The sequence below is a fragment of the Toxotes jaculatrix genome, chromosome 4 (genome assembly GCF_017976425.1).
Source record: "Toxotes jaculatrix isolate fToxJac2 chromosome 4, fToxJac2.pri, whole genome shotgun sequence".
Classification (NCBI taxonomy): domain Eukaryota; kingdom Metazoa; phylum Chordata; class Actinopteri; family Toxotidae; genus Toxotes; species Toxotes jaculatrix.
In genome coordinates, this window is record NC_054397.1 from 9,199,405 (window position 1) to 9,213,143 (window position 13,739).

Sequence of the window (13,739 nt, forward strand, 5' to 3'; positions counted from 1 at the left end):
CGATTTTGACCATTCTTTTAAAAATATCTTTCTTGTGAACCCCCCAACTTCGATTAAGTGCAATAATGAATTACTGGATTTGATTCCACATTTGCAGTTTTGGGAGAAATTGGATAAATTGCAAGCTACTGTCTGACACTGGGACCACAAAATCACCGCCTCACCGCCAACTAGCTCAACAATACCTAGTCATATCCTTTACTTCTTTTGGTGTATTACTATTATTACTATTATTACTATTTGCACTAATGCAAATAGTATAACAATATACAGATGCCATACATTAGTGTGAATTATTGGCAATAGGCAGTGTATTTTTTTGGTTTGTTTTTTAAAGGCACCAAGTTTCATGAATGAATCATCACAATGTTGTGGTACAGTGATGACTGCATTACTGTATGGAAAATTGTAATAGTCCAACACTGCAGATGATCATTATTCTGTTCCTCTGTTATGATTGTGGCCAAGTCCTCAAAAAAAAAAAAAACACTCTCAACAAACCAAATTAGAACAGCAATATCAATCTATTCCAGAGACCTCTCAGTTTTCAAGCATGCACACTCTTAACAGTTCCTTACGTTATACTGGAGTAATAATGCAGCTGCAGAGTCAACTGTGTCATTCACTGTCTGAGTTTCATTTGAGGACTGTTGCTGGGTTCATATGAGCCTCACTGTGCCTGACTTGGACGCTTAAAAAAAAAAAAGCAATTATTGTGATGTCTTTAAATTGTCTGTTAAATGTGTTTAGTAAAAACTGAAAAAGATTTTATCCCACTTCTTTTAATATTGCTTCTAAAACATGTAAAAATATATTAATCACATAAAGTATAATTAAATTTTTCTGGGAAATCTATTTGCCTGTCTGTAGACGTTCTCTGACAGAGCAGACCATAGACCACCTACACAAATAAACTGAAATATAAAACATTTCAATCGGTTGCACAAACACATTAATAATTGAGCAGAGTTTGCTATTTTTGTTACAAAAACAGTTTCCTCAGTTAACTGTTGACTGTTTGGAGTGGAAACAAACATTTTTTTCATCTGTACATGATTGTCTGGCTTGTGTTTAGAATATAAAAATGAGCTCTAAAACAACCAGCAGCCTTGAGATCAGCAGCCATACACTCTTAAAAACAAATTACCGTTCTTCAAAAACAGAGTAATACAGTTTAGTTGCCATTTCTGGGCTTAATGGTAAAAACAAAGGCTTTACAGACCAGTGCTCTGTATCTCGGGGTAACATTTCTGTTTCTGTAAAGTGAAAAATTACTACATTTTGTTACAGAATGTATTATATACTGCAGGCTACAAACTACTACAGCCTTAACCTTATATGGGAAAACTCTCAAATAGGTATGTCTGTCTTAAAACAATACTCATATGCTCATTTGTGCATTGTAATTTTTTGCTGTAAACCACTGACTCCCAACCTAATAATATGTGGGGTTATGCTTTACATAAAACGTGTTGATCTTTCTCTTCTCATTGCAGTACCCTTGTGGAATCCTGGATAGCTTTTCCTCTTCAGCCCTAAGTTATTCAAATTCAACATCCTGGAAAGATTTGACCGCTCACAGCTCATATACACACGCTGAGTGGACACTGCATCATCAAGCATTTATCACGCCAAAAAAAAAAAAAAAAAAGTAGTTGGGAATAACTGCTGTGCTCATTTTTTTTTGGCCATTATTGCCATAAAATGATCCATTCCTGCTTCTACTCCAGCGTAAGACATGGGGAATAAAATCCACAGTCCTCATTCTATGCAAAAATGTATTTAACCAAAGCCAATGAGCCTTTGAGTCTGAGTTTACCAAATCAAGTGGTAATCTTCCAAATGTGGTCTTGCTTTGTGTAACTAGATGAGGGCATTTCATCCTAAAAAGACTAACTTTGGAACATACGCACTTGATTTAACTAATCCAGGCTGCTAATTCCTCATACTGTACAGTATTCATGACAAGTAAACATCAGAAAACATCTTACACAGAATACAGACTGGAATTTTTCTCCCCATTTCTTACACTGGACTCACAAGAAAAGGATCTCCTCGTGGCAAGTATGGAGAAGGAAAAATGAACACAGCGACCCCACATACATAATGGGAGTACTGTATCAAGACAGACTTGAAAAAAATCTAAACTTCTGCTTTTAAGACTAGTCACAAATTCTTTTCTGAGGACTGTTATATACAGTCACCGTCCCTGTCGACAACATGTTGAGAGCGCAACAGCAGGGGTGGATGAAAAAAATGTGGCCATATGGCCTTCATTTCATCCCTTTACGTTAATTTTGACACATGAGAAAAGCAAGGCAGGAAGAGAGAAAAGCACAAAATGTTAACATTTTATTTACAAAGTTGTTTTTTGTCATACAGAAAGTAAAAATGTAGCTACAACCTTGATTTGTGCAACAGGCAGCCACACTAAAAATCATGGCTCGCTGGTTGCACAGCTGCTATAGCAATAATTTTATTGGGAAAAATAAGGAACAGAAAAAAAAAAAATAAAGACAAAAAATGAGAAATAATAAACCCAACAACAAAAAATAATTCATCCAACAAAATATTAAAAGCACAGACCCAAAACTAGATACCAGTCCCAAAGTTCTCACACGGGAATACATAAAGAGGGATCGACAGTGAAATTGTGGAATGCTGAGTGGTGGGCTGCCTGAGAACCTCGGGGGCCGTGGGGTGGGTGAGGTGGAGGGTGTTGGGTGGCTCTCAGTTCCATGGAGGAGAGGGAGAAAAAAAGGGGTGTGGGTTGGGGGGGGGGGGGGGGGGGGGGGCAGCTCCACTCGGCCCACCCATCCGGTACAGTCTTGCCCCATTAAAAGAGCTCAGAGCTGGGGGGGTAGACGTGGATTACAAAGGCGGTGCGAGTTGTAAGAGGGCGGACGTTCGGGTTTGTGGGGGAGGAAGGGTAACATGGTAGGCTCTTGTTTTCAGTTTTGCTCTTAATCGTCGTCTTCATCATCGTCGTCCTCATCATCATCCTCTGGGTCTCGCTTTCTCTTCTCGCCTTTGCCAGTTTCTCCTTCTAGGGGCAAAAAATGGAGAACTCTGTAAAGTAGTGTCAAGACCACAACACTTCAGCTGGCACTGCAATTTATTATTATATCTATAAGCGATTAATCTGCCAGTTCTTTTCCCAGTTAATTGGTTTGGTCCATAAAATGTCAGAAAATTGAAAAAAATGCACATCACAATTTCCCTAAAGCCCAAGTTGACATATTCAAATCTATTATCTGAACAACTGTCCAGGACCCAAAGGTATTCAGTTTAATATCCAAGACAAAGGAAACCAGCAAAAATTCACATTTGGGAAACTGAAAGCAATGAATTTTTGGTGTGTGATCTCACTTTCAGCAAGTTCAGCACTTCATGTGATACATCTTTTAGAAAGATGTTGACTTTTAATTCACTGTAACATTTTAACCATTCACCATAAACAACCTTAGCCTTTAAGGCTTTATTCTAGTGATCTTCTTCTGGGTTCTTGGGGAGTGTGGGAAGAGTTTAAGAAATGTCACGATCATGTTTTGCTGTCCCTACATGTTATTATGTTACACGATTAAGGAGCTCAAAATAAACAGTGTGAGATATGTATCTTCAGTACTGAATTTTTTTTAGGATTTAACTGGCCCTTCCCTCCTCAGATGTTTTGCACCCTCATGCTAGTCTTTGTTTTTATGCTGTGATTAACATTCTCACACCACGTTTTACTTACTGATCTTTTTTAATATAAATAATAAGTCTCTTATTTTAAGTGCAATAATGGATAACGACTAAAGCAGGCACCTTAAACCTTTTGGACTCTCCTGCATAGATGAAGGATTGGGAGAATAAGGAGTCATGCTAGATTCATACAAAAGATTTTAGACTTAAATCTTAAGGAGCGTTTTAACACTAAATTCACTTTTTGAGGTAGTAAATCATATGCTGTCACTTCATTATATTATTAATTGAGTCTGCTTCTTTGTGGTGTTGATTATGCCAGTGAAAAATCAAGTTGATTCTGTCCTCTAGACCAAAACACAAACTTAATGCCCCTGAAGGAACTCTCCACCTTGTAGAGAGCCTGGAGCTGTAATTGGATAAGAGACTGAATGCACATGGCCGAGTGTAGTAGCAGTAATTTTCTGTGTAGAAATTAGTGTTTGAGGTTCTCTGGAATTTAATACATTTTTTTAAATGTAAGGGTGGTGTGTTTAAGCTAAAACTGGGTGTATAAGAGCTAGTACATACCGTCTTCATCTTCATCCTCGTCTTCATCCTCTTCATCTACTTCCCCATCCTGACCAAATTCTTCCTCCTTGGTAAAGAAAATTAGAAAATTGCACAAATTAAAACCAGAAGTCATGCATATGAAGTCCAAACAATGCGAGCTTTTTTTTTTTTTTTTTTTTTACCTCATCTTCTCCGCTGACCTCCTCATCATCCTCTTCTCCTTCTACCTCCTCCTCGTCTTCCTCGTCCTCCTCTTCCTCGTCAAAGTCCTCCTCCTCTCCATCCTCATCTTCCTCCTCCTCTCCCTCTGCAATCCAAAAGCCAAAACAATCAACCACAGACAGTGCAAGAATAAACAAATACACATGACATGACGTTTAAGGTGAGTGACATTATATATCTCTATTAAAGCATGACTGAGAAAAGCAATCATGCTAAGGTTAAAATGTAATTATGCAGCATTCTATTCTCATTCTCTCTTTTGCAGCAGAACTACCATACGTAAACCACCCTGGACCAAAAGAGATCCTCACAACAGAAAAGCAGAAGAGGTGTTTGAGATCGTGAAAGCCACTTTGTACCTTCATCTTCATCATCATCTACGCCATCTCCGTCCACCTCTCCGTCAGAGTCAGAGGCTTCCCTGTCCTCCATGTCATAACCATCCAGGTAGGTGAGCTGGGGCAGCAGCTTAAACACACTCTCTCTGTAGTCATTCAGGTTTGTCACTTCACAGTTGAACAGGTCCAAACTCTTCAGGTTATCCAGCTTCTTCTGTTGATTAAATACAGTGAAGTGACATGTCTTGAGTAAACAGTACTAGATGATTGTGTATGCATAGTGTGAATAAGGTTGTGTGATATATGCTGAACAATGTCAACCAGTAGACTGTTTATACAGAGCTGGTTATTGCTCTGGATGTAATAGGACATTGCAGGCAGTGCTACCTATCAGTAAGCATAATGACTCTGTGGCAATGGAGTTACATGAATCTTGCTTCAATGACATGAACTGCCTTGATTTGTCTGGTATACTTAATTTGCTGGATTAACAAACACAATCTTTTACATCTGGTTACTTTACCTTTAAAGTGTATGTGTCTCATATGAATTTCCAGAAAATATAAATCACAATTTCTTCCACCAGTAAATAAGATAAATCTCATGTGCACTTCAGTCAGATGTGTCTCCTGAACATTTTTTCCATGCGATTTTCCAATTATAATAATTATTTTCTAAATACACCAACATGATAAGGAGGATCTCCCCTGAACTTGTACCGGGGTCAGCTCCAATATATGATGCGGTGTAACAACTAGTTTAAATATTTATATCCAAATAAATAGAAAGCAGCCCTTAAATTACAACTGCAGTTGTTATTTGTATGCTGTGTGTTGAGCAAGACAATCACATTTACAATAATAAAGCTGTGTGCACCACAAGTTTGTATAAATGTTCAAAATGTATTGTCTAAGTATATTACATTAACATAAAGTAAGATAACAAAAAATAAAATGTCTGCACCAACGTAAGTCATAGTATATACATTTTGTAGGCCTTCAGATGAATTACATGTGGCAAGTGTTGCTTCTAAATGGCTTCTGGCAAAACTGGGAACACATACCAATGGTTCCAATGTGCTGATGTCTTTCAATTTGTTGCCACTCAGATTTAGATGTGTGAGGTTGGGTAGTTTTTCTGCTAAAACATCAAGGCCGCCACTGATTCTGTTGTCGCTCAACTCCAGCTGAAACAGAGTAGAGAGAAAGATTATTCCAGCTGACAATTTTTTTCCCCCTCAAATCAACTTTTTCATGGTGGTATGAAGGTGAAGCATCATTTTTACCTTTTTGAGTTTTCCTAGTTTAGGGAGGTTGGACACTGAGATTAAGCCAACATTTATCAAACTGAGGAACTCCAGGTTGACAAACTCAGCTGTGAGGCCTTCAATTTTTCCTTCAACTGATCGACAGTTGTCAAGGACAAGTTCTCGTACCTGGAATACAGAAAATATCACAAAAAAATCTTATCTCCCGTTTTATGCATTTTGTGAAACTATTACAACTATTCATCCATAATTACAATTTATCCTAAAACATGCCAAATTCATCATAATACAAAATATTTATTACATGCTCTCGCTCTCTCGTTTTGTTAAAATAAAACAGTACAAATTATGTAAAGAAAATCACACAGAAAACAAACTGGCAAACAACATAACCAAATCGTTTTTAATGGGGCACGTTGCTGTTTAGCAAAATGTCTTTGTGTAAAGTAATTAAAGGCATTTTGTAGTTGCTGTAAAATTTTAGAAAAACAAGTCTGAAGGCGGAGTTAGTTTGAGACCGTTAAAGCTAACACTGGTTGCGCAATTCAGTGTTGGACAAAAACGTTGCAAAAAAAGTTGTTGTCAAACGTCAAAGATCACGGTTTCTCCTGTAAAACACCGAAATGGACACTGCGTCTCCATCTAAAAACACTTCGTATCACTGTGTGCTTAATTTATCCGGGCACGACAGTTAATGCATTGATTTCTTTGAAACGAGGAAGAGCAAAGCAGTAGCTTCCCATGGCCTGCTGATGCAGTCACTAATGACAAATGCAATGATTTTTGAGAGCTAGCTCGCTACAGGCTAGCCATTGCCCCTTTTAAACGCTGCCGTGCGGTAGAGGAGCAGCTAGAGAGCTCTGTCTGGCCGCCATTAGCCAACCCAACAGCAACGGAAAGGATTGCGAATACACCCTTAGTAAAGATTTTCTTTTTTTTCGTTAAACCAGCTTTCATGTGGGAAGTGGAATATTCCTTGTCGTCGAGCGAACGACCGATATTGCCAGTTTGTTACAGGGTACTACATCGTTTTCAGGTCGAAGTGGCGAAGGAAATATATTGAGAACGGAAATTTAGTAAAAACAAAGATGGAGACAGTTCCTTTCTCCCAGAGCTTCAAAGACGACAGAATGACAACATGGCGATCCCTGAGATACAGTATGCACTTCTCTGAACACTTCAATGGCGAAAAGTGCTGTTTAGGAAGAGTAATTATCGTTACTTGCACATTAACTAAATTAATTTTCGATGTTAAATTTGTTTTATTTCGTGCATGGGTCGAGAGGAAACGGCGACCGTCGAGTTTTTGGCTGCCCACGCATCAAGCGCGGTGCACCGGATCTCCGTGTCATTCAAGCAGGCTGACTCGGTTAACGAAGCCGCTGGTCAACAAATCGATCCATTTAGTTGCAAACAACGCCAAGTTTAGCCTTAATGACAGTTACTGGATGACAGAATGATTGTGCTTGACGTTTTAAGTATATGGATGGATATATTTTGTTGTCTTTGACCAGTGTAGTGAAGGGGGTAATATGGCGGGAACAAAAATACTAAGTTAGGTGGCTGCTGTCTGAATGATTCTGACTCACCAGACTTCATTAAAAAAGTGTGCAATATTTATACCAGTGTAAAAGCAAGGATTTGAAATGGTAACGTGGCTACTGCACAACTGTGTAAGCTATTTTAGGGAATTAACTGCTGCACACTCCCTTTAAAACTTACGGATTGCAACAGCTTAAACGTGGCTTTAAACAAATCTCGATTACAGGAATAGTTGGCTGCTCGCTCTAGTTTGTGAGGAAATATTAACTAGCTATGATTACAGTAACAGTGGCTGAAGTGGTCAAGGTATGGATGACTCGTGAACCAAGTGACTGCTTTTTTGTTGTCGCTGCTGAATCTGACCATTTGATATTAACGTTAACGTACTCCACAGAAATTTCAAGACATGACTCGTGATCGGCGATGGCCCGTTTACATGTTACAAAAACTCTATTTTAGCACAAACGCCTTGAAGTTGTAAAGTGAATTTGTAATAATAAAAAAAGAGAATCGTTTAGCAGTTATGCTAGCAGCAAACATGGCTTCCAAGGTCTGTATAAAATATACCGCTCTGTGAATGCCAAACGCGGCGCAGGAAGCAAATTTCCTAATATATCGGCGTAAAAAGAAGTTTACTAATTGTGCTACAACGGTGGAGTCGAGCTGAATCGTGTGTGCACCACTGACCAAGGAGGCTGCGAAACGGTTAAAGCACTGCAATAATGCCAGCAAGCTGAGGAATCGCCGTTTCAAAGTAACGATTGAATATAGCTTTTCTCGTCTCCTTGCTCCTATACGCCCAATCCAGAACAGTGTAAAGGATTAAGCTTGTTATGCGAGTGTTTTTCCGCCCTATTATAAACGAGAAACATAATCTAAAGCCCATGTGGTCACCATTACGTTAGCCACACAGGTCACTCGCAAAGCAAAAAAAGTAGCAAGCTAGCTAGCAAGAGGCTAGCCAGAAAACTAAGGGTTGGTTTTAAAAAGCACGACTCACATCAGACGGTGTCCTGTTTCTTAGCTCCAAGTGGATCCTCTTTTTCATGTCCATCTTGCCCTGTGAAAGTTAAACTTTTCTCTCCTGGGTTTTGGTGGGATCTTCAGTCCAAAGGCAGAGATGCCCTAATGGAGGGAGAATATAGGACTGTATAATGAACTGAGCCAAACGCTAAGTTAGTCGGAGAGAGGAGACAACCATGGAGGGAAACGGGACTGAAACAAAATATATGCTCAACAGCGCCATCTGCGTCCAGAAACGCCCATCGCCTCTATAAAGCCATTGCAGTCACATAACATGACGCTGCCCCGAAACAGTGCTATGGTGCAATTTATTTCTGCAAAGAAACTACTGTACTATGTTTAGTGAAGACAAGAACCGTTTTGTCTTTTGTGTGCTTTTGTCTGTGCTCTCAGTGTTATTAAATGAAGGAATGCAGAATACGTGTGTGTGTGTGTGTGTGCATTTTACGCAAAATAGCTTTCAACTAATTAGACGTCAAAAGGAGTAGTCGGTCATAAACGGCAAACTTTTGTTGATCTGCCTCACTTATAAAATTTCAAAGCTTGAAAACATTCCCACTCTTTATTTTTCTTTTTTTTTTTTTATACATATTTAACGTGATTTTGTAACGGTTGCATATTGAGTATGTAAGTATGACAAACCTCCATCATCAGAAAGAATTCCTGTTTTGAATATTACTCAAACCTGTTGCCTACCAAAGCAAAATACCTTTTGTTTTATAATTGTTCGGGGAATGAAGAGACTTGTGAGGAATTTTGTTCAATAAACTGCATAATGAATGAGTTGTGTTGTACTCTGTTGATTCATAAACGCCAGCTTTTTTTCCCCTACCGTTTGGACACATTGCTAGGAGGGGTGTATTTGGTTTGCAGTAAAGAGAGCATTGTGTATGCATACGGTAAGGTTGAGTACCCATCCACCCCCAACCCCCTTTACTTCCTGAGACACCAGAGCCCTCAAGTAGAAGTCTACTCACTATGAACTGTTGATTTTTCTAAATAAAATTATGAATCAGCATTTATATTCTGGAGTTCTGTCAAATTATAGATTTATTTTTAAGGTTAGTAGTAGAATAAAAATGTAGAGCATATGTAGACATAGAATGCAGGCTACAGTGCACCCACCACATTCACTGCCAAGGGCACATTATCCAAATACCCTGTCTTTGGCTTTGTGCATGGTACACAAACTGTATACTGTACAAAAACTGTTTTTAAGATCAGTGCTTTGTAGTTGAGAGGGCATACCAGAAGAGGGCACTGCCATATCTTCTTTGACATAGCTCAAACTTGAGGAATGTCACCTTTTTACTAATAATGTTACTAATAATCAGTCATTTGCAAAGATGGGCGTACTTGGAATTATTCCATTCTTGTATCTGTTGGATTTCTATGAGCTGAAGAGTTAACTGTGTGCATCCTGTGATCGTTTGACCAGCTGGAAGTCAACACAGATACTAGGAGGTGCTGTGATCATCTGAGATGTTCAGGGTACTTTGAATTTGAGTGTGCATTCATGGGTTGTTCATTCCCAGAGAGGGAGATTGTAATACTTTGCACTGCATAGTCTTGCAAGATGAGGTTTTTTTTTTTTTTTTTTTTTTTTTTCAATACTTACTTTTAATCCTGGACAACATAGGTGAAGGTGCACATTTTCTACTGCAACTAGTTTCCACCCAGTTGAGTGTTATTTATTCTACTGGACAGCTTCTTTTACTGAGAGGCTCAAACACACACATCAGAGCTCAATGTGCTGTGAGAAGATTGGGAACACACCCCAACTGAGCAGCTCTCCATCTGTGAGATAAGATGGGTATGCCTCTGTACTCTAGCTGAAGACAGGATTTCTTGCTTGGCCTGTGGCCATCTAATGGCTTTTCAACATAGTAGTTTGCCCCAAGTACAACAAAACACATTGCTTTGCCAGAAAAAAGACACGCTTTGCAATTGCCATTTCTGTATATTATTTATGCAGAAAACAACTTGCAGGACTAAGGAATATTATCTCATTTTATGTCACATTCAGAACTTAATTTAACCCTTTACCTGTTTTGCACCCTCCAACAATATTAGGCAATTTAGAGCATAAATAATTGTCTGAATTTAGTATTGAGTACACTTTCTCCATTGCTAAGCAACAGCAGCATTTCATTAATGACTTCTAACTTGCACATTAATATGCCTTCAAAACTGGAAATGCCTTTTATTGTCCATTCTTTTTGTAGTTTAGTTAAGACACCATTTCACACACACATTTTCGCTTTACATTTGACAGCAGTCAGAAAACCCTCTATGTATTTCCTCCATTACAACATACATACTGTATTATATCCCTATCACACACTGCCCACACACAACTTGCTTCAGTCTTTTTTTTTCTTTGCCAACTCCTCCAGCTTTACAAATATGATAAGACCAAAGCTGCAAGAACTCTCCCTGCTCTATGGTAATGGTTAACCAGATAATTCATTTAGGGGTGGGAATAGAAAACAGTCAGAAGTTATTCTATCTTCTTTTCTGTGCTTGCCCGCCTTCAATGAGCTGAATTCATTCATAGCAGGACTCAGAATGGAGGAGACGTTGCAACAAGAGAAACAAGAGTTGGAATATAAAAATCCAAATGAGGACCAAGGTAATATTTAAAATGTCTCCTCTTCTTGTGAAATTAAGTCCTTCAGTGTTTCCACACTAGAAACTTGAGTGATCCGGTTATTCATTTACACACCGTGTGGTGTCTTTTGGTTAGCTCACAAACAGAAATCTTTTAGTCTACGCTGCATTACAAGAGACAAGTTAATCTATCTGCGTAATTATTCTTTAAAACCAAGTGTGACAATACTTCTGTCAAAGACAAGCCATTGTGAAGCCAGAAGAGAAAATGTCTGTAATCCATATCTTTATATACTAAGAAACTAAATACTTTAAACACTACTCTTTGTATCTTTGATTTCATATTGTACTTGTTCTTTGCATGTGCTTCTGTTTTAAAGGTGGGATCCGTCGCAGATTGCGGGACAGGGATCTTCTCAGGAAGAGAAAGGCCGAAGCAGAAGCGAAGGAAACAAACCAGTGGGTTTTAGGGTAAATCTATAGAAAAGCACAGTCAATCTTAGTGACCTACATTTACTGCTATGCTCATTTGGAGTAGCTGTGTTTGGTTTAGCAGTGAAGACGTTCTGCAAATTTAAGAACTTTGACCAGTGCAATGATCCTCAGAATAAATGACATAATGCAATGGACAACAGAGAAAGAAGATTTGGTAAAATTGTTAAGGATAAATAGCACTACTGGCATTATAACTGCACCTTACAGAGCACAGTGAATTATCAGCACCATAGCTGCTTATCACTCCTCTGGTTTATATTGAATATGGAGCAAGAGGAAACCAAAGGTTGCTGTGGTGTTTCTACTGACGCCCCAGATCCAGGTCAAGGACTTTGTACTATTAGCTTTGCAAAACTATCACAAAGAGCTCTATCCGTGTCCACTGTTGTTGAGCTTGATTACCATTGTTGTGTTCTTTCAGGGTGGAGAGCCAGAAGAAAAGATCAAGAGCTGACGAGAAGAGTGGCACAAAGAGGAGAGGGAGGCCCAGGAAGACTGAGCCCACGCCTGAAATATCTGTCATTCAGGAAGAGGCAGCAGTTGCTCAAGAAGATCCTTCAGTAGTGGTGGTCCCTGAACCTGGGGGGATCATCTCAGGTCAAACATTGGGCTCTCTGACCCCCTTACTTGCTGTGGGAGGTGACACACTAGAGTCACAACCAGCATCTGTTCTCTCTGCCCCTGCTTCTATGCCCGTTCTTGGATCTGCCCAAAGCTCTGTCCTCGCTCCTGTTCTGACTTCTCCAGCTCCAGTTAACCAGACTCCAGCTCTTGTTTCACCCTCAGTTCCTGCTCCATCTCCCATTGTTCTAGATACGGCTCCGATCCCCATCAAAGATTCAGCTCCAGTTCTAGCTCCAGATGCTGTTCCAGTCCCAGCTCTGTCCCAAACCCCTGTTCCAGCTACAGCTCCTGCTCCTCCCCAGGCGGAGACCCTCTACACAGAGTCACAAGGCATGGAGGTCCTTGACCAGGTCCTGATTGAGGACTTAGGCCCAGATGAAGAGGAAGACATCTGTCCATCACAAGACAAAAGAGCAGATGAAGGTATAAATAGCACGGAAGTACATCACCAGAAGTAGTCCTTTGAAACGTTAACTGGTTTAAGAGTTTCTGAAAAATGCTTTTTCAAATGAACCTTTTCTCTAATATTAACTACATACTGTCTGTCTGTCTTTTTTAGATGTGAGTGAGACACCGTCGATCAATGTCCCTGAACAAAACAAAATGTTCTCAGTTCCAACTTTGTCTTCTCCACCTCCGCCACAAGAATATCTCCCAGGAAATTAATTCCAATTTCTTAAAATACACTTTTCAGATACTGCCTCAGTTCAGAACATGAAAAAAGCCAGACTACTTACTTTTCTGACACAATTTGTATCTGAGTATTATTTTGGTTAATGTGCGCATATACATTGCTTATTTGAAAAAATGTATGAATTCAAACCAAACCTGTATGCTTATTTATTCTTGGTGCTTCTTTGTGCTTCACTGCGAAGTTCCTGAATTTTATTTTGTTCTTTGCATTTAGTCAATAGCAAATTGTGCCTACTTTTATTTAAAAGTAAAATGGTATGAATCAGTGATAAGGATGTATTTGTAATTGTGGATTTATTTGATCGAATTTTGTAAAAGTTGTTTTTCACCTAATAAAATAAACTGCTTACACCCTCTGACTATGGTCCTTATTATCTGTGTCATCCACAGCCACACATCTTACTGTGTGTGTGTATTCTTTTATTCACCATCTTACAAAATTAGTAAATTTGTAAAGAATATAGATTCTGCTTGTGTACTGATGATCTCTACCTGATGGATTTAAGCATAATTATGTCAAAACTGTACTCTGATGAATGTAAACACACCAACAATAAACCTTCATCTGCTCTGTTTAGTAAACTTAAAAATACATTCTTATTCTAATATTCTAATAATCTGAATGTGTGGAGTTTATAAAAGTTGTCATATAAATGCAGTGATTGTACTACTTTGATATGTAGTAGAGT

General features: G+C 38.9%; 2 protein-coding genes across 4 annotated transcripts; one reads left to right on the forward strand and one right to left on the reverse strand.

Moving 5' to 3' along the window:
* Positions 1–2,819: 2,819 nt before the first annotated feature.
* Positions 2,820–8,846, reverse strand: anp32b (acidic (leucine-rich) nuclear phosphoprotein 32 family, member B). 2 transcript variants are annotated; one of them, XM_041035810.1, is made up of 7 exons: positions 8,606–8,846; positions 6,082–6,231; positions 5,860–5,982; positions 4,818–5,010; positions 4,419–4,543; positions 4,255–4,321; positions 2,820–3,043 (listed from the first exon to the last, which is right to left on the reverse strand). In XM_041035810.1, exons 1-7 carry the CDS (start codon positions 8,657–8,659, stop codon positions 2,964–2,966), a joined length of 792 nt encoding a protein of 263 aa, XP_040891744.1. In that variant the 5' UTR covers positions 8,660–8,846; the 3' UTR covers positions 2,820–2,963. The 2 variants fall into 2 exon arrangements, with proteins under 2 accessions (XP_040891744.1, XP_040891743.1); XM_041035809.1 differs by having other exon boundaries at positions 2,820–3,046; positions 8,606–8,838.
* A 2,251-nt stretch (positions 8,847–11,097) lies between these two features.
* On the forward strand, positions 11,098–13,399 carry hemgn (hemogen). 2 transcript variants are annotated; one of them, XM_041035196.1, is made up of 4 exons: positions 11,098–11,260; positions 11,619–11,697; positions 12,155–12,780; positions 12,917–13,399. In XM_041035196.1, exons 1-4 carry the CDS (start codon positions 11,197–11,199, stop codon positions 13,021–13,023), a joined length of 876 nt encoding a protein of 291 aa, XP_040891130.1. In that variant the 5' UTR covers positions 11,098–11,196; the 3' UTR covers positions 13,024–13,399. The 2 variants fall into 2 exon arrangements, with proteins under 2 accessions (XP_040891130.1, XP_040891129.1); XM_041035195.1 differs by having other exon boundaries at positions 11,099–11,260; positions 11,619–11,709.
* Positions 13,400–13,739: the final 340 nt, after the last annotated feature.

Bases quoted from the DNA above. Each gene is read 5' to 3' on its own strand.
- anp32b (XM_041035809.1), bottom strand. From the start codon at position 8,659: ATGGACATGAAAAAGAGGATCCACTTGGAGCTAAGAAACAGGACACCG. The intron at 4,544-4,817 runs GTACAAAGTGGC...TTTGGATTGCAG, and splicing joins AGATGATGATGAAGATGAAG to AGGGAGAGGAGGAGGAAGAT. The intron at 3,047-4,254 runs GTATGTACTAGC...TTTTGCCCCTAG, and splicing joins CGAGGATGAAGATGAAGACG to AAGGAGAAACTGGCAAAGGC.
- hemgn (XM_041035195.1), top strand. From the start codon at position 11,197: ATGGAGGAGACGTTGCAACAAGAGAAACAAGAGTTGGAATATAAAAAT. The intron at 11,261-11,618 runs GTAATATTTAAA...TCTGTTTTAAAG, and splicing joins AAATCCAAATGAGGACCAAG to GTGGGATCCGTCGCAGATTG. The intron at 12,781-12,916 runs GTATAAATAGCA...TGTCTTTTTTAG, and splicing joins AGACAAAAGAGCAGATGAAG to ATGTGAGTGAGACACCGTCG.